The sequence below is a fragment of the Mangifera indica genome, chromosome 6 (genome assembly GCF_011075055.1).
Source record: "Mangifera indica cultivar Alphonso chromosome 6, CATAS_Mindica_2.1, whole genome shotgun sequence".
In the NCBI taxonomy this organism is placed as follows: domain Eukaryota; kingdom Viridiplantae; phylum Streptophyta; class Magnoliopsida; order Sapindales; family Anacardiaceae; genus Mangifera; species Mangifera indica.
Genome location: NC_058142.1, coordinates 5,828,975 through 5,848,931, shown reverse-complemented (window position 1 = coordinate 5,848,931; position 19,957 = coordinate 5,828,975). Strand labels below are relative to the sequence as shown.

Genomic DNA, 19,957 nt, shown 5'->3' with positions numbered 1-19,957 from the left:
TCAAAATGAAACCTCGAAGACTTGTGATTCCATCACCACCCTTCAGCTCTCTTTATTGAAACTCACCATTGTCTTTCCTTTCTTCTTCCTCAGTTTTGTTTTTGTTTTCTTTTGTTTTTCCATAATTTTGAAGTTCAATAAAGTCCCATAATTTATTCTGTTTCAAAGATACCTCACCATGACATTTTCTTTCTTAAATGATGTAGTTTTTGTATTGAGAAAAAGATTAAAAGAAGTAGAGTAAAAGACAATCAACCAATAAATAAAGAAGCAGAGTAAAAGGTTCGAATCTAAGTTTTCTATTTGAAAATTTTAATATCCCATCAATTTTGTTAATTTTTAGTTTAACCAATAAATAAAGATATTATATATATATGAAATATTTCTAAGATGATTGAATCTCAACTGCCTATATTAACATTTCATCAATAATTTTATAAATTTTATGGTACCTTATAATATTATAGCTGAAATATGGTAGGCTCATAACCCTCAAGTTCCAATATTGCAACTCTGCCAAGTTTGTAGCTCTTGCTTGCAGCTCCCAAGTCTTGTTTAAAGCTTTTCAAGTTGAAGCTTCCGTCCATAATTTCCAACAAAAGTAAAAATATAAAGCATTAAAATCTTTTTTTTTTTTTCCATTGAAGCTCAGGAAGCACAAAGGAGTAAAGGAATATTCAAACTAGTAAAGCAGCAACAATTTAACCACAATATTGACTGAAATATTATGTTCATTCTCAAAGTAAATGAGAGAGACTTGACCAAAATAATTGAGTTTAGATGTGGCCCAGATTACACTTTCTTGTTTAGAATATTCATTACATTTGTTAAAAATTCTCATACGGATTAATCCTCATGTTCCATTAAAATGAAGACAACTAGGTTTCTTCTTCCTTGTTCATTCTTTTTTTCATTGAAAGAATTTTCCTTTTGCTTTTCTATTGTTGAATTTGCTTGTGGGGTGGAATCACCAAATTGCTGGTGAAGGAAGGGTCGTATATGCCATGGTCAAAGGGCCTTTATGAATTCATGCTTCAGTTTAATTGATTGATTGATTTGTGGATTACGGCTGTTGTGCTCATAGGTTGACAATATCTCCTGTTGCTTTATGTGGGATCCTCATCAGAGTTTTAGATTTTTTTTTATAGATGTTACATAGTGGAATGACATTAAAAAATAAATAAAATTATATATATACAATATTAAGTACTCAGATTAATACATAAATTATGTGTTATTATATGATTTAGTGGTTATGAATTAAAGATAAAATAACGCATAATCATATGATAATACATAATCAGAAGTATATACGCATAATATTGCTATTAAAAAAATCAAAACAACAGAAAATGGAAGCCAGAGAGAACTGCATAGAGATTGAAATTTATGGAGCTCTATATTTTCTCATGTTTTTCGAGTTGACAAAAGGAACATTCCAATTTATAAGATTTTGGGTGCATTTAAATCAAAATTATAATATCTTTAGAACATCAGTTCAGGATCTCACAATCTATAAAAATTTTCGGACTTGCTCAATGAATTGTAGAGGGTATTCAGACTAGTTCACTCCTGGACAATATTGGTTAGCAATTTCAAAATTTTCGGTCTCTGGAATCCTAGAGGAATTTTCCTTTATCTCTTTTTCTGATTCCATTTATCAAGGTTGCCAGGTGAAGAACACGAAAAAGTTTTTACACAGTCCTCCATTTATTCCCTTTTTGCTCTCCCCTCTCCATGTATATAACCCCTCCTCTCTTCAACCAAAACCTAACACTCTCCCTCGCTCTTCCTCTTCACCTCCCCTTCATTATATATTCCATTTTCTTCAGGTTTGTTTCTTTATTTACTTCCCTCACTTCTCTATTCTTCACGCATTCTTCATTGTTTCTGCATTTTCTTTACAGAAAAAAAAACGATGAGCAGGCCTGGAGATTGGAACTGCAAGTCATGCCAGCACTTGAACTTTCAGAGGCGTGACACGTGCCAGCGTTGCGGGGACTCTAGGTTCGGTGAGTTTGGCGGTTTCGGAGGGAGAGTTGGGTCATCAATCGGGTTCAGTACTGGGTCCGACGTCAGACCTGGCGACTGGTATTGCTCCGCCGGGAACTGCGGGGCACACAACTTCGCCAGCCGCTCTAGCTGCTTCAAATGCGGTGCGTCCAAGGATGACATTGGTGGTGGTGCCTTTGATTGTGACATTCCACGCTCTAGAGGTGGCAACCGATCTGGATGGAAATCTGGAGACTGGATTTGCACCAGGTGAAATTTACGTTGCAAATTGCAATAACAAAATTCATGGATAAGAACCTCTCAATTAAAAAAAAATAAATAAATACAATATTTTTATAAAATACAGAAATTCCTGATAATCAAAATAACTTTTTTCTTAAGTTTGGCTAGATACGATACTTTCATAAGGTTGTAATAAAAAATGTTAATATAATATTTTGGTCTATAATCTTCCTTCTTTGACTGCTTTTGCGAGAAAAGTTACATCAAACCTAAAAAACATATCCATTTAAACAAATTTAGTATCCAAAAAGATAAAAACATCTCTCTCCAAAATCGATCACAGCAAATAGGTAGAACTCTGAAGCTAGTGATTAAATTCATAACTACTGACTTATCACCTCTCACCTGGAATTCCATGTTCTTTACCATTACATGGCAATGTATTGTATTGAGAGAGATGATGGTAATTTATTTTGACTCTGACGTAACTAATTTTTTTATCTTCAAAAAAGTTATTGGAAAATCACATTTATCTTATAATATAATAAAAAGTATAATGAATGAGGCCAATTATATATGAATTTTGCAGGCCTGGATGCAACGAACACAACTTTGCAAGCAGAATGGAATGCTTTAGATGCAGTGCACCGAGGGACCCTGGAAGCAGAATCTCGTATTAGATATAATAATACTTCATTTTTGGGTATGTAATTTCTTTGGTTTTCAATTAACTTTCTTATGTGTAAAGTAGTTTTATCAATAAATACTAAATTGGGTTATTTGAAATTTACAGGCAACGAAGAGAGAAGATCGAGCCGTGAAATATTTGCATTTTCTTTATATTAATTATTATTTGTTTTTGGGTGCTAGCTAGGGTTTTCTTAAGGTGAAAAATGTGGTTTAAAATTAATCAATGTTCATCACTTTGGGAAAATACCCAATTTATGATTATTTTGTTAGATTTTTGAATTCCCATAAAAAATTATTGTTAAAGCAAGCAATGTAGCCATTTTGTGTTGCTTTAGTCTAAATTCAATATCCATTTGCATTTGTCTTTTTTGTTTCATGGCTTTCTTAAAAGAAGAGATGATTCTCTGAATTCTCATCAACAATAATTTTCATTTGTAGAAACCTATCATTTTGCATGAACTTCATAAATAAACCAACTCTCTCGATCAGTCCAAATCTAGAATTGAAATAATAAGAAGTTTATCTAAACTAAATAAACAATTTGAAAGTTGATATTCAAATGGATCACATTTATGTTCTTCGAATGCAAAAGATTAAAGGCAAAGCACTTGTCTATTCTGTTGTCTCCTCCAGCATTTCATATATAGAAAAGGCTTTAAGCAAGATTCTTGTCTTCCTTTTAAGATAGCTTATGTTAATTATATTACTTGAATAATTCTGATCTGTTGGCCTTAATTAATCAACTCCCACAATTTTATAAGTAAATATATGTCAATTAATTGGGTCCAATACGATATCTTTATAAAAACTTTGATAGAACTTTAAAAGATTTTTTCTTTTTTGATACATAAAGAATTATGTCAATAAAAACAATGAGGTCACTAAGTGACAAGTGGAGGAACAACTTAAACTCACCCTTACAAATGAAGAAAAGTCGAAGAAGCCACAAAAGGACCTAACTTGAACAGATTAACTTCCTAATAATATTCTACTCTTGAAGGTCTATTACTGTACCAACAGTGATAGAGTTCAAGAGATTATCATAATTGATTAAACAATGGTTTACATCACTTCAAGAGGAGTTGACTTTAGGTTTTCGTTTATTTTATGCAGCTTAACATTTTGCTTAGTTTGTTTGCTATCCTTCCTTTTGGCAAGATGAACTTAGGGTATTCTTGAATCTCTCTTATAGGCTCATTGTTTTTTTGTTAATATATTCTTTTACTCACATAAAAGAAACAAAACAGACATTCGGTTATGTAGTTAGGCATCATTCATAGTTACATAAATATTCCTAGTGCTTGCTACTTTTGATTTAAGTATGTTATCCTTAAAATTAAAAAAAAAAAAAAACTTACTTTTATGAATATGGTATGATTATTATGTCTAGATTTAATGAAAACTTACATTAATTTTTGTAGTGTTACATACTCAAATAATATGATCATATGGGTATAAGTGTCTTGGGCTCTCGGCTAATTTAAATACAGGCTAAACAAGGGAACATATTATACGAAATTAAGATTTGATTAATAAATCATTCATTTAGGTTTATTGATTAGTAATTAAGTATATAATGTAATGTATGATTAGTCAATATGATGATTTTGATGCTCTCACTTATCAAAATGAGATGTTATCAAACTAACCCATTGAACATGAGAAAATATATATTAATAGGCCAAAAGACAAATTCCCACCAACGTTTGATGCAAACCCAACCTCCTACATGTTAATTATCGAAAATTCAAACTCTCACTCATGAGTTATTAAAATTAACAAAAATAGTTAACTTTAAAGGTAAAATTGTTATTTAACTAATAATATATTAAAAATAATAAAACATTATCTATTTTTCTCTAGATTTAAAAAACTAACAATTTTCTTCCTTGATTAAACTTTGAAATCTTACCTTTTCCCTTAAAGTTTAGGGCTTCTCTCTCTCCCCTTTACAGTGTTAGAACCGGTCAATTTCTCCCTCTCTCCCCTTTTTCGATGCCTCTCCGATCTTCCCCCACTGTGAATCATCTTCGTCTAGTGACAAGGCGACATTTTCATCCCATGATAAAGACAATTCACAATGGGAGGAAAGACGCCAGAGAGGCACCGAATAAAGGGGAGGGAGAGCAAAGTCAGTTGATTCTAGAGCTAAAAAAGGGGGGAAGAAACCCTAGGGGGAAAATGTAGGATTTTGAAAATTTAATCTTGTGGAAATTTTTAGTTTTTTAAACCTAGAGAGGAAATGAATAACATTTTATTATTTTTAATATATTACTAGTTAAATAATGATTTTCTTCTTGAAATTAACTATTTTTATTAATTTTAACCACTTATAAGTAAGAGTTTGGATTTTTGATAATTATCAGATAAAAAATGGATTTATATCAAACCTTTGGGTGGGGGGGGGGGGGGGGGGGGGGGGGGGGGGGGAGGGACGTGGGTTGGGGGGAGGGTGCTCTTTCATGCAACAATATGGTCGTATTAGATTTTCTATGCCATTATCAATAGAAATTAAAAAGAAAAAGGTTTGGCTAGGTAGCTCAAGGTTACCCCATTTTGAGGTACATATTTGTTAAGGAATTTGATACTGAAATTGGTTGGAGTAAGGTTTGGAACCAAAATATTGACCTCATAATACCCACTTTGCCCCACCCCATAATTAATATCCATTTTACCTAGACTTATAAATGTTGGCCGAATGACTTTATGTTTGAAAGGGTGCTAACAATAAAATTATATATACAAATAATAAATATAAATTTATGCATAAATAATGATTATTTATTATTATATGATTAAGTAATTTTAAATTAGAGATAAAATAACATTTAATTACATAATGATAACTTATCTTTTATACATAAATTTATATATATTATTTTTATGCATAATGCTACTCGGTGCAAAAATAGCAACCCCATTCAATATCTTACTCATAAATAAGTGATACCAATGTCATTCTCCCATATGTACATTTATATATATTTTGTAATATTTTTTTTCATTCATAACATGAGAAAAATAATATATATTCCCAAGATTATATGTCATTAATGTTATTAAATGATAAGAAACTTTCCCTAAAGTGAAATAATGTACATCTATTCAATGTTATTGAATAGAACAACTAAATCAATAGTCTTACCTTGTTGCTACTAACTCCATGTTATTAAACAAGAAACCCTAAGTCAATTGTCTGAGTCAGGAACTTTGCTCGTTTGATATTTCTATTTATAATCATTATTAATATTTATACAAGTAAAATTATGTTTATAAATAAATTATATAAATTTGTTAATATAAAATAAAATAATAATTTATAATTAAATAATGTGATTATTTATTTTCTCCTCTTTTAAAATCTTTCGATTGTGTAAATAATTTATTTGTAAAATAATAAAATGGAAATAAAGATGGGCCTGGGCCAGGGAAGCCAGCTTACCCAAAACGGAAACGCACGGTCGGTTTGGCTCTATCTATTCAACCTTAACAAAGTTTGTAACAGGTGTCTCTGCTTCCTCTGTTAACCTTTTTACATGGGGTTTAACGTCTGACAAAAACCCAACCCCCCCACACACGCTTAGTTCATTTTAATCTTTCTGGTGAAGTTTGGTTTTTTTTCTTAGTGTTCAGAACTTTTTCTGCAGTCTTTTCATTGCTACTGCGGAGGGTTTCAATGGCTTCATGTGAGTTTATTAGAATGTGTTTTCTTTGGATAATTTTATGCCTTTTTACTGATTATCTGTCCATCTAGTGAAATGGGTATGTATTTAATTTTGTTTTCGGTCTGTTGAGTTATTAGAATGTGTTCTTTAAGTATGTGCGTTCTGCTGCTTTTGAGAGCCCTGATTGTTGAATTTCATGCTTGTTTTTATAAATATGTTTCTCATTGGATTTGCTTGACTTGTTTGCCTCCTTTGTTTTGCTTTAGTTTTGCTGTTTTGGACTAGCCTTGAAGTTTGCCTAATGATTGGGAAAGTGTTGTGATATTTTTCGCCTCCTTAATTTCATGTTTGTTTTTATAAATATGTTTCTTATTGGACAAGCCTTGAAGTTTGTAATGCCTTGAGAGCCCTGATTGTAATGCCTAAAGATTGCTTTTCCGGATTGCTGTTTTGGACTAGCCTTGAAGTTTTGTTGTATGTGATGAGAAATTAAGAATGTAAATTGAATCCTTATCATCAAATTTATCAAAATGATTGATTAGAATGTCAGAATTTGAGAAGGATGATTAAACCTTAACTTCAAAAGAGAACTTACGAGCTGCTTTTAGAATATTATGACTTGGAATTTTGTTTTATGAGTTTATAGTGCCTTGCATTTTATTTTTTTTGAGACAGTGATAATTGGATGAACTTTATCGTTTAAAACCAATATCATAGTACTAGTGTCTTACAATACTTTGAATCAATTAATGAATGATAAAGTTTTCTTTAGATGTTCAAATGTTCCTTAGTTAAAAAATAATTTTACTTTGTGTATCTATTCATTCATTTTGTTTCAGAAAGATAAGTGTAGATTACATCTTTCTAGAGTTAAGACTACAACAATGGTAATTGACCAAAAAAGCAAGGAATTTTTTTATCAGTACAGCTGAATGAGTGGTTAATACAAAAATCTTATGTAATTCTTCTACTATAGGCTTTTTAGCAAGGACTGCCATAAGTATTTCTTTGGTTGTGTCTGACATAGAGTCCCTAGAAATCCCAAATAGTTATATTGTTCCTGTCTTGCTAATACATGTTAACTTGAAGACAGTAAAATTGGTTTTTATTCTGCCCTCTATTCTGTAGATATACTTTGCAACCTCCACCTAGTAGTGTTGTGAGACACAAAAATATACATTATTTATAAGACAATTGTGTTCAGTCCTTTTACTTGTAACTTAAACTTTGTCATCTGAAATGCTTTTAAATAATTGCATTTGAGGCATTTAATGGCAAGGGGAATCTTGAATGGGACTGTCAACTGTTCTTCTGGAGGCATTTTTTAGGTTGTGTTACTTGTGCCTGATAAATGACACAAGGATTTATACATCATCATTGTAGTTCTTTATCACATCAGGAAGGTTATATTAGATAATGAGGACATGTTGTATGAAATTTAAATTAAATACTTTGGATACACAGTTTAGATAAAGAGCACATGATTGTGAGTACATCTATATTGTACAAACAAAATAAATATTTTTTTTTTTTTTACTATAATAGGTTCTTTTGTATTTCCATGTTTTTCTGGGCTATTTAAGCATTCTTGGTGTATAATTTATGTTTCGGACCTTCTAATTTTACCTCTTCATCAACTTAGTGAGACTTCTGTGGTCGCTGTTCTATTGAAGTGCAATAAACTAGTGCAATGTCAGTCTGTGACATGCAAAGAATGTCTCTTAGTTATGACTGAAGCACTCTTTATTTTTTCCTTTCCAGGTAGCTTGGGAGCTCCAAATGTTAAATTCCTTAGCGTGAACCTTCGTATAGCAAGAGCTGGTGATTTACAACCACAATATGATGTAAGGAAATGGATGGGACAGAAACAACTACAATATACAGGTCTGACAATATCACGGCCAGTGGAAAAAGCATTCACTGTGTGTTGTGGTTTGGAAACTGAGTGTAAGTGCTCTTTGTTGACACATAGTTCATTTTGACTGCTTTTGTAAGTCCTCAACACATATCTATGTATTGTGAATAGGCGAGTATATTGACAGCAATTGAAGAAGCTCTGCAGTTTATTGATGACTAAGATGAGTAATCCTTTTGTTGTTGACTTATAGCTAAAAGAAGTGTTGACGATGATTATGGAGAGACAAAGTCATCTGGTTTGACAAGCCAACTCATTCCAAATTCATCAGAGGTAACTACAGTTTTTTTATTAATTCTTCATCTTATCATATAATAAATGCATGCTTGTAACAATTTGTGCTGCTACTTCTCTTTTCTCCTAAATATTCGTTGCTGCAGATAGATTCAATCTGTGGTTGTTTTTTTTACTATGACTTTATATTTTATATAGGATAAGCAGATGTAGGATAAATTGTTTAGTAATGCTTGCATGGTTATTTTCTTCTTTTTAAAAAACCATGAAGAAAATTGAAAACAAAATGGAAATACCAACTTTTCAAGTAATTACAACTGGTAAATCAGTTTTGCACTTTGTTTTTCCCCAGATGTTTATTAGATTTAAGTTAAGTAATTACTGTTTTATTCCTCAGCTGTTTCTTAGATGTAACTTAAGTAATTTAAGTTCATTAAATGAACTTTTCTCACTCATACTATGTAAATTTTCCATTGTTCTCCTTCATTTTTCTTAGATGTGAAGTTTGTTGTACAGTTAGCACCAAGTAGATTTCTTGAAATATAAAATCCTCTTTGTATTTTTCTGCAGGTGAAATCTCTTGTCAGAGATATATGTGATACAACTTCAGTTGCTGAATTTGAACTGAAAGTAAGCACTACACAATTGTTTTGTTTTAGTTGTGATTATTTTACAAGTAGAATGGCACTTCCAGCTAAATCCATGATAAAGTATAAGCAGAGAAACATGTTCCTTGAATTCTAAGTTTTTGCTATATTTTGTTAGCTCAATGGCTTTAGGCTCTATGTGAAAAGGGACTTGAAAGGGAACAGTGTACCTCCACCTCCTTTGAGTGCTGCTCCTGTCAGCATAAATACAACTGTTGAGGCACCTGATTCAAATGGGTCTGTTCCTTCTCCATCTCCAGCTACTACAAAACCTGTGCTGTCTTTAGAGAGGGTTCAGACATTGCCTGATAAAGCTGCTGATGAAGGCTTGATGATACTTCAGTCTCCGAAGGTGAGAAACGAAAATTTTATGTGCATCTACTTTCTTAAATCTCCAGGACTGAGGTCATTCAATTCTGATATGCTGCAGGTGGGGTTTTTCCGGAGATCTCGAACCATAAAAGGGAAGCGTGCACCACCCTCATGTAAAGAGGTAATTCTCATGACATAAGGGTTGCATTTTTTACCTGTGAGGAAATAAACATTTTTTTATGTATTATATTACGTAGGATCATCGTTGGTTTAGTGTTGGATTCAATTTGGGGTAAATTTCAAATTATCTTTTAGAAATCTTCTGACCCATTATGATGGCCCATTGCACCCTGAATGAAGTCATTTCAATTCCTCTTATTTGCCTCCTCAACATATTTTCTTTTCTCTTTCAAGAGATGATTTACACTAGTGACTATCTGTCAACCTCTCTGATAATATTTGCTTTATTCCTCAACAGAAGCAAATAGTAAAGGAGGGTCAAGTGCTGTGCTATATTGAACAACTTGGTGGTGAAATTCCAATTGAGGTTTGATTCTTAACTTTGACATAACTTATTGTGCTTAATTGTTTTGATGGTTACTCTTTGTGCTTGTTCTGAGTGTAGCAAGGACTGATTTTCACTATTTCCTTCAATTAATTTTTATCTTCTTCTGAATTTTCCACAATACTTTTTTTTTTTTAATTTTTCCTGACATGATTGTATAGCTACCCCTAATTTTGATTTCTTTTCCTTTTCCAGTCGGATGTGTCTGGTGAAGTGATCAAAATCCTAAGAGAGGATGGGGGTAAGTTGAGCTATCTTTAATAGTCTCACAATCTAAGATTTTTCTTTTCCATTGTTTGGTCTATATTCTAATTTGGCTGGGTTATATTGTTTAAAATGAACAGAGCCTGTTGGATATGGTGATGCTCTTATTGCGATTCTCCCTTCATTTCCTGGGATAAAGAAACTTCAGTAGAAAATTTAGTTGATCCTTCTTCAATAATACCTTGATGAGTGTACTATCATTAGTTAAAATATTTATACATGCCTTTAGCATTGGATTTTAGTGGGAATTGTAAACAGATTTGTGCTCAAGATCATCTCCTCTGAACTCTAGAGTTATTCCAGTACTTAGAAATCAACTTCTATTTGATTATGTCAAACATTACCTTGGGAAGTTCACATGCTCTCCAAAGATTTTTGAGCTTGGATAAATTTCAAAGTTGTATACAATAATCCCTCAGTCTTCAATTTGTCTGATGAATCTAAGACTCTAGATGTTTTAACCTAGGCAAATATAAAGCATCTTCAGACTTTATACATAAGTGGCCAATATTTGAAGATTGAATGAGCAGAGAAAGTGCCAAAAGAAAGAGAATTGAATGGTTTTCATGTCCTTGACTAAAAGAAAATTCGGAAATTGCATTGTGAAGAGATGGAAGAAATTATTAGTGTTAGGAAAATGGACGAAGTTCAGAAGATGATGGGAAGTTGCAACTTTTCACAAAACTCGAATTTCTTATTTTGGAAGATCTACTGAATATGAGGAGTATTCGTGGGAATGCTTTGCCCATCCCCCATTTGAAACTAGTTAGAGTGGAAGAATGTCCAAAGCTCAACAAGCTTCCACTCCATTCCAGCGGTGCAAAGGAGCATAAAATTGTTATAAAGGGAAAGGATGACTGGTGGAAAGAGCTGCAATGGGAGAATGAAGCCACCAAATTTGCATTTCAATCCTGTTTCATTTCATTATGAACACATCTAACCAGGCATCAAGATGACTAATGGAACTTTTGGACTTGTTTGAACATTATTTATATTGCTTCTAATTTGATTTAGAAAATCCTTTTCTGTCTAACATTTCTTATCTCCTCATAATAAATTTTTGTTAATCACAAGCTATCATATCCATTTGTATAAATAAATTTGTAACACATCATTTTATTCTAAATGTTTTCTTGTCTAACATAAAGTGGTTTAAATTTTACTTATTTGACTCGACTCTCACCTTTCTAATCATCCTATTTTTGAAATTTTGCCTCCACTAACTCATTTTAGATGTACAAAGCCAAATATTTGAGAAAATTGAAGAGAACTTCAAGAAAAAGATAGGATCCTATTTCTCTAGGAGGTTATAACCTTTTTTTTTTTTTTTAGACCTAAGAACCTCACCCAATTTGGTTAGATCGGTTAATTTGGGATACAGTGAGTATACCACAATTATTACATTAAGTAATTCAAAATTTTACTAGTCATAAGATTAACAAGATGATAGGTTAAATATCATTTAACTCTTGGAGATCCATATTTTTATGATTTTAACCACTGCCTAGAGATTATATACGGATGTACCAAAAAAATAAAATAACACATGTTGTACCCTCACATTATGTAAACTCTAACCCCCTTCACCTTATTTCCATCAAGATTTTTTATTCACTAAAAATCACGAGATTTGATGACAATGTCATCGCAATCTAAATAAGCTTTTCTTACATGATTTCTTGTTTGTTCAACATTTCAAGTGAATTTGAGTCCAAATTTGTTTGAAATGTTAAGAATTCATAAGTAGACATTTTCACTCCTAATATACATAAGTTTAACTTTAATCTCATCCTTTCATTAATTTTCTGTTATTATCGTGTATATTAATTAGAAGTATAGTACCTAGACTTGTTTATAGGCACAAGGTAAGAATAATTATGCCTAGTGTTTATGTACAATATCAAACCCGTTTTTTCATCAGTTTTTTATTTTTATTATAAATCTAATTTAGAAGTATGATTCTTAACCTTTTATTTACTTCACTTCTCCATTTTATTGAGGATCCATGTGAATTTGAGTTATAATTTATGCAAAATATTAAGAAATCTTGGGTAGGCATTTCTTGCAAAGTAGGCATGATATGGCGAAGTAGAAGTGATTACACGTAGTGAACTGAAATGAAAATTTTAAACCTTTGGGGGTAATTTGAAATGCATAAAATTGTAAGGGTTATGTTGATAATTTGAAAATAAGGTTATATTATATCTTATCCTGCCAAATTCCATACTCTATATATCATTAGTATTTTATTTACTTTCGCTTCATATGTAGGGATTTTCACAAATCTAATGACATTTTTTTGCCTATCACAAGAGTTTTGATAACATGTGAAGTCTTATTTATGCTATTGAGCTCGAAGAAAATCTTTTTACCTTGGTGATTGAACTGCACATGTATATAGAACTGAGGAATGATGCATTGAGCAGACTGATCATTGCTGAACAACAGATGAATGAAATAGATGGAGCTTGTGGAAGCTACCTTATTAAAGTAAATTAACTAGAAATTGTTCCCTGAAAGGTGTTGCCATTTTGGGCGGTAGGATGTGAAAAGCCAAAACATGAGAAGATTCAAGAAGTAATTGGAAAAAAGATAGGTTCGTCTGAGTCATGGAAGAACAAAACTTATGGAGCTAAAGCTCAAGACATCTTCAAAATTTTGAGCAACAAGAAATTTGTATTACTATTAGATGATCTTTAGAAACATATTGATTTATCTGAAATGGTTGTCCCTCTTCCAAACCCACATAACACATCCAAGATAGTTTTCACAGCTTCTTTTGTGGAAGCCCAAATGGTCACCAAAGAGTGTGGCGGTTCACCACCTGCACTCTTACCATTGGCCGAGCCATGTCTCGCGAGAACACTGATGAAGAATGGAGTGATGCAATTGAGGTATTGAGGAGATCAGCCTGTACACTCAATTAAAGTTCAGTTGTGATAAATTGTCCAACGATAAAATTAGATCTTGTTTCTTATATTCTAGTTTATTTCTTAGACTGTAGAATCTATAAAAAGGACTTACAGATTGTCAGATTAACAGGGGATTTTAGATGAATCTAACGAAAAGTGTAGTTCTAGCAACAATAAATTGAGGAATTATCGACGATTTTTTTGTCGGTTTATCCACCATAACTACAGGCTCATTTTACTGCTCTTAGAGCAGTCAAGTGTAGATTTATGAAGATTAAAGAAGTGATCCATAACTTCCCTCATCCATTCGATGACATCTTAATAGTAGAATATATAAAAGTTGTTTTCTTTGAGGCTTTGGGTGAGTGATTTTGAAAGAGCACATACACCATTATACGTGAAAATCAAATCATCTGAAAGATATGTTCAAAGGGGTTCCAATGGTTTCTACAGTAAATTCAACAATTGCAATGGTAGGAGGTCAGTTTTACATTCAACAAATTATTTAATTTTATTCTATCATGAACAATTTAGCTTTTGTACATCGATAGAGATTACATTTATGTTCAGACACTTTTGAGGGAATGTTTATTGGAAGACAAAGGTGGTGATGTAAAGATGCATGATGTGATTCATGAATGGCTTTGTGGATAGCATGTAAAGGTGAGGAGAATGAAAAAGTTCTTGCTTGCACACAAGTGCTAGAATGGGAAGGGCTGAGAAGGATATCATTGATGGAAATTTTCATTTGGGATTTGTTGGAGAGACCCTTAATGATGTCATCTATTAACTTTGTTTCTTGATTCTAACTGTTTAAAGATGATATCCAATAATCTTAAATATTTGAACTTGGAGTTCATAGGTTCTCCATTCAATACGGTGGCAATTGATATGAAAGCTTCCCAATTTTCATGTATTGAGATGCTTGAGTGTAATTCTTTAATAGAACAAAATTAGATAGTGTTTCATATTGAGGTGGTGAAATTTTGTTTGGTGATTGTTTTCTTTGAAGCATTTAAACTTCTTAAGCATCACCTTAAGAAGTTTCTATGCTCTTTCAAATAGTTTTGAGCTCTCAAAATTACATATATGTATTCAATCTTTGAGCCTCAGATACTTGGACAATTCAAAGTCACAATCTTTTGGTTTTTGTCAATATTAGAACAATTGAAGTTTGATTGTGTGAAGGAATTTCTGAAAATTAGAGAATCTTAAGGTTTCCACAGCCAGCACACGGTTGATATACAGGGTTGCCGAAACTTGAGGGACCTGACATGGCTTAATCTGGCTCCAAACATAACAAAACTTGTGTCCACACAAGAGCTCTGATATTGAAGAAATAATCTGTGCTGAAAAATTAGGGAAAGTTTGAGCAATGATGGAAAATCTGAACCCATAATTGTTATAAAGGGAAAGGAAGGCTGGTGGAGAGAACTATAATGGGAGGATCAAGCCATTCAAATTGCTTTTGTTCTTTGTTTCCAACGCATAGCAAATGATTCCAAAGACAAACACATTTAAGATTATTCTGAAGATGAATAGATGGAGATTAAGAAGCAAAATTTGTTCTATGACAGTGTCACAGATAATGGGGCAGAACAATTTGTAATTCTGATATTTTCATATCAGGAAATTACAGACCACTGCTTTTGCTACTTTTTCTGTTCTTCTTTTCATTTCTCAAGCGAAGTTTGATGTGAAAGCTCTCTATCAACTGGGGTCCTTTGCATTATGAATGAATTGGGATTAAGAATGAAGCAATTCAATCTTCTCCAACCGATTGCACATGTCCAGCTTCAGTATCTCTTTTTCTTTTTAGCCTTCTTTATCATTTTCAGAATCTGTCTGTGCTTTATTATAATCTATATAAATCATTCAAACGCTGCCATGCTTGAGTTTCAGAAAATTGAGGCTCTAATGGGCTACTAAATTCTACCAGCACTCTCTCTTAGATGTGAAACTATAAAAGCTTGGTCAAATTGACACGGCCACAACAAAATAGAAGAGCTAATAAAGTGGTCAATTGGTATTGATCCTAGCTAGTAAACACAGGAAGGGGAAAAAGATGATACGTAAATTATACAGGTATAATATGGTGAATAATAAAATATACATTTGTGAAAAAAGACTCTTAAAATTTATATACAAGAAAAATACAGAACGTGTATGTACGAGTTTAATACGACACATTGTCAATAATACATTTCTAAAAATATGAGAATATCATAATAATTTTAATACTTTTCATGAATCTTTTATTGAAAATCAATATAATAATTCAAATGTAAAGTATTTAATTAACTATTAAACTTAATATAACATAATACATAATCAAAATTTTTTGTACAATAAATAACGTACTAATCAATTAAGAAAAACAAATAAATTAATTAACTTGGATTTCAAACTTTAGATAATGAATCTTTCTATAGGTCATAAAGGAGGAAAATGTAAAATTAGGGTTGAGAATTAAGAAAGAAATATTGTTGGGTTGTTTTTTTAAAAATGACAGTGACATTTTGTAAATGATTAAAAATATAAAAGATAATCTTATACTTTAAATTTACCCAAAAATTTAAAAATATGGTAAACATAAAATATGATGTATAATTCGTATTTAATACGAGAATGATGTAAAATACGCGTTTAATACGTTTTAAGTTAAAAAATTCTTTTAAATGTGTTTAATACATGAATAATACAGGAACACGGATAATACATAAATTAGAGGCGAATTTACTAACCAGGATATTGATAAAGGGGATTTCTACCACCAAGCATAAAATAATTATTGGTTATTGAATCGCTGGAACCTCGACCTTGATTGATGCATAAAGATCGCACAGAAGAGGAAATGAGAGCAGCAATCGTGTAAACTAACAAAGACATTAGAAAACAATCCTGCATTCTTTAGGAAGTCAAGATACAAAAGGGATTTTCAGATTGAAGAATTTAACTCGTCTAAAAAGGACATGTTTCACATTTTAATCTTCAAATAAACACAAATTCGGCTTAAATGATGACAATATCTGTTTAACACATGTACACATAAATTTTGCAAAGAGATGGATGATGAACTAGATTAGTCAAATTTGTTGACACACTTTATGTAGCTCTTTCAGCAGAATTTGCCCACTTGATAGTTGACCTGGCAAGTATATCCAGTGGGTTGATGCATTTCTTAAGAAGGGGATCATCTTGAGGCAAGATATCCCGCATATCATCTGATGCCAGGATGACAGTGTTCACTGCCCGTACCAACAATACCTGAAGGGCAATTCTCATCAAATTCTGGGCTCCTTCCATGTCCTTTCTGTTTAAAGCGTCTACTGCAGGGATAACTGTGTGTTCTATGGTTGCTTTATCTGGTAGCACCACTTCAAATCCCTACATTGAAAACAGGTTATAGAACATTATAACCCATACCTCTCACAAATATAGAAGGACTGCACTCCAGTGAGGCACCCAGGAGGGAAATTAATGAAAACAAGATGAGAAGAAATGTATTCATCTTTAACAAGGTTAAAGGATTCAAATCTGGATGAGGCTTTGGCTATCCTTTTACAGCAAAATTGTTGAGAGAATTTTCAGCTTTAATAACCAGGTAAATTTAATTTTTTTGCAACAAAGTACATTTAGGCAAACATTCATCCATGAGGATACAGCTTGAACATTCAGTTCAAGGTATACAATAATCTATAGCGAATCCTACTTACATACTAGTTTAAATATGATTCTTTTATGTCCAATTGTTCATGTTTCTCGATAAAAGGAAAGCAAAACTCAAAGGGAGCAAAAGGTGAGAGAAAGGTTGCTGCAAGCTGGAGGATTGGAGGCTACAGCTGGCAGAAAAAGGGCTGGCACAGATGGCTTGCACTCAAGGGAAGTACCACAAAGAATAAAGTGGAGGCGTAGCAAACAAGAAGTGGAGTTAGAAGTGATGCTCTGAGGAAAGTGGAAAAGAGAATAAAGGGAATCAGAGAATAATTAGCCAAAAAAGAGAGTAGAACAGGAGAGAGCTGGCCTCTCAAATGCCATGGAACCTGTTGGTTTCGCTGTTCCATTATAATGAAGTCATTGAGACAATTGTAAACTGCGAATCCATTCAATATCAGACTAAAATCATTCTACTATTCTCTTGGGCTCTATTTGTATACGTTTGTGTGTGTTGTGTGAAAGTTGAGTTGAAAATAGGAAGATTGGATGGGAAGGAGCTTTTGGGATGAAGCAATCCAGAATTCAGAAACAGATAGTATAGTAACCCAAGTATCTATCAGATTCTCTATGGTAGCTGGAAAAACATAAATCAGAAAGAATAAAAGATCTTATTTTTTATATGATTTGGTCATCTGAGCTAGTTGTAAATTGCAATTTACATGCGACATTCAGTTTCTTATATAATTTGCAGTACCCATTTTTGTAAAGCATTAAGACTTTTAGAACAACTATTTGAACCCAACCTTGAACCAGTTGGATTTCAAGTTCATCTCATCCAGGAACCATATAAACTGCAACTTCAAGCATGCAAAACAGCGTTACAGGTAGGCTTCTTTTTTAGAAGGTTCTCAGACTCTAAAGCTAAAAGACCTGAATAAGTTATTTCAGTCTCTTTGGTAGACCATGGATTCATATCGCTCCCTTTCGCCAGAGGCTTTTAGGGCATCCCTCAATTCCCATGTAGACGCACCCCTATCAAATGGACTACTAAAGAAAATAGAAGGAAAGAGCTTGAAATGTAAGCAAAAGATGATACTTTTAACACTACTCACCTACTACACAAGGTGCAGGACTCAAAGACATGATGAGTGACTTCCTAAGTTTCAAATTTTCGATTATTCTATTAATGCAAAAGGAAAAAAGAAGAGATGCTATCCTTACTATTTTGTTTCATCTATCCTATCATTTATTTTACCCTTTGCAAATATAATCCTTATATAACCAAATCATACAGAGGCAGTCTTACAAAGCATCCCATACAAATTGTTAAATATTAATCTATGTTCTCACAAGATGTTGTGAATTATAATATATTGCAGTTCTCATTAACGCTAAAATAGAAGCTATACTCTTGATTCTGCTCCTTTTCATATGGATTAAGTCACAAGTCTTATTTTAATGCCTTTTGGAATCCACAGAGCACCAATAACATATTATGTCTTTGCTAGATAATTTCTCCCTTTTTTCTCCTTGGTTTATAGTTAAATTAAAAAACCAACTATAAAATGAATTTAAAGGAAATTACCTCACTCTGAAGTTTGTCCTGGTAAAACCCTGCATTTGTGGCAAGCACCCCAATCCTCAAGGGACTCCCAGCTTCAAGAGGCTTGAGTTTTGCTTCCTTCAGCTCCTTGGCAACACACTCACTTACATGCAAGAAAGGAACAGAACATCCACTAGAAACCTGATCATGCCAAGTATGAGAGAGATGACAAGGCATTATGATGCAACGAGCTCCTGATTTCTCAAGAAAAATCCTTTTACTCCGCAAATTCTCAACAATTAAGGTAGGGTCAACTTGAGCACATCCATTTTTTCCATTGACAGAAGGAAAAGAGTTCCTCTGATATAACACTAACTCCTTACTTAACAGAGGATCAGAGCAGAGCACCAAGGGAATGCTATTTTCTTGACCACTCAGTTGGACCAATTTGGTCAAAAAATTCAAAGTAGACTTCACTGATACTCCTCCAATTATACCAACTGTTTTAGCTTGATTATGCAAAGAATCGATGCCTAGTGAAGCTTCATTTGAACCAGAACTCTTATTAAATTCTTGAAATTTTCCATTTTCATCTGTGGTTAAGAAAACTGATGGAGGAGGCATAGCTAGAACTGGATTTAACCTTGTCTTATACACACTTCTGTGACTATTTCCAAAACCCAATATACAGGATGGGTAATTTAATGTATGAAGAGATACTGACAAACTTCTATCAAACATCTCCTATACCAAAAACCAATCAATTCAAGCTAACAAACCTGAATGAATATCTAAATTATACTATTTTTGAACCTGAATCTGCCTTCAAATTCACACATATAAATTTCCGCTATAAATTGATAATGCATACAAGAAGTCTGGAAAAAAAATATTTTGACCTTCTCACTCCCTTCAGTTACCAAAAATTCAAACTTTATTGCTCTTCAGCACTAAAATCCTCAAATTTGAACTGGGTTTCAACCCAAAAACCCTAAGGACTAAAACCCACTTCCAAATATGCACAATCTCGATTGGTTTGTCTAAGTTATCTCCGAAAAGAGATAACTTACCACAACAAAGCAAAATAAATTAATGAAGTTCTTCCTCTGCGTTCCAGACCCAGAAGCAAGTCCCAACTTTTAAAACCCACAGAAACCAACATTACTATCAAACTCATTAATAGCAAGTGGGGAATCACAAAAGAAAAAGTGAGATACAAAACTTCCAAACTCTCTGGATTATTTTTAATGTGGACCAATCATTAACTAAGGGACCAGCAGACTCAGCAAGTGGGAGAGAATCTTTGCGCTCTTTACAA

The 19,957-nt window shown here is 32.7% G+C and overlaps 3 protein-coding genes and 1 long non-coding RNA gene across 4 annotated transcripts; 3 read left to right on the top strand and 1 right to left on the bottom strand.

Annotated features, from left to right (window-relative positions):
- The first annotated feature begins 1,731 nt into the window (after positions 1-1,731).
- On the top strand, positions 1,732-3,301 carry LOC123219453 (transcription initiation factor TFIID subunit 15-like). Its single transcript, XM_044641432.1, has 4 exons — positions 1,732-1,832; positions 1,908-2,262; positions 2,825-2,938; positions 3,029-3,301. Exons 2-3 carry the CDS (start codon positions 1,919-1,921, stop codon positions 2,913-2,915), a joined length of 435 nt encoding a protein of 144 aa, XP_044497367.1. The 5' UTR covers positions 1,732-1,832; positions 1,908-1,918; the 3' UTR covers positions 2,916-2,938; positions 3,029-3,301.
- A 3,121-nt stretch (positions 3,302-6,422) lies between these two features.
- LOC123218191 (biotin carboxyl carrier protein of acetyl-CoA carboxylase) lies at positions 6,423-10,953 on the top strand. Its single transcript, XM_044639473.1, has 9 exons — positions 6,423-6,611; positions 8,352-8,537; positions 8,699-8,778; positions 9,310-9,369; positions 9,505-9,738; positions 9,817-9,879; positions 10,177-10,245; positions 10,459-10,504; positions 10,608-10,953. Exons 1-9 carry the CDS (start codon positions 6,602-6,604, stop codon positions 10,676-10,678), a joined length of 819 nt encoding a protein of 272 aa, XP_044495408.1. The 5' UTR covers positions 6,423-6,601; the 3' UTR covers positions 10,679-10,953.
- Positions 10,954-16,327: 5,374 nt separating this feature from the next.
- Positions 16,328-19,900, bottom strand: LOC123218338 (broad specificity amino-acid racemase RacX). Its single transcript, XM_044639759.1, has 2 exons — positions 18,682-19,900; positions 16,328-16,826 (listed from the first exon to the last, which is right to left on the bottom strand). Exons 1-2 carry the CDS (start codon positions 19,378-19,380, stop codon positions 16,545-16,547), a joined length of 981 nt encoding a protein of 326 aa, XP_044495694.1. The 5' UTR covers positions 19,381-19,900; the 3' UTR covers positions 16,328-16,544.
- On the top strand, positions 16,825-17,572 carry LOC123218339. Its single transcript, XR_006502674.1, has 2 exons — positions 16,825-17,043; positions 17,212-17,572. It is a non-coding gene; the product is annotated as an uncharacterized LOC123218339 (long non-coding RNA).
- Positions 19,901-19,957: the final 57 nt, after the last annotated feature.

Coding starts and splice junctions, on each gene's coding strand:
- LOC123219453 (XM_044641432.1), top strand. CDS start 1,919: ATGAGCAGGCCTGGAGATTGGAACTGCAAGTCATGCCAGCACTTGAAC. Junction 2,263..2,824: donor GGAGACTGGATTTGCACCAG/GTGAAATTTACG, acceptor TGAATTTTGCAG/GCCTGGATGCAACGAACACA.
- LOC123218191 (XM_044639473.1), top strand. Junction 8,538..8,698: donor TTGTGGTTTGGAAACTGAGT/GTAAGTGCTCTT, acceptor GTTGACTTATAG/CTAAAAGAAGTGTTGACGAT. Junction 9,370..9,504: donor TTGCTGAATTTGAACTGAAA/GTAAGCACTACA, acceptor ATATTTTGTTAG/CTCAATGGCTTTAGGCTCTA.
- LOC123218338 (XM_044639759.1), bottom strand. CDS start 19,380: ATGTTTGATAGAAGTTTGTCAGTATCTCTTCATACATTAAATTACCCA. Junction 16,827..18,681: donor AGGACAAACTTCAGAGTGAG/GTAATTTCCTTT, acceptor TTTTCAATGTAG/GGATTTGAAGTGGTGCTACC.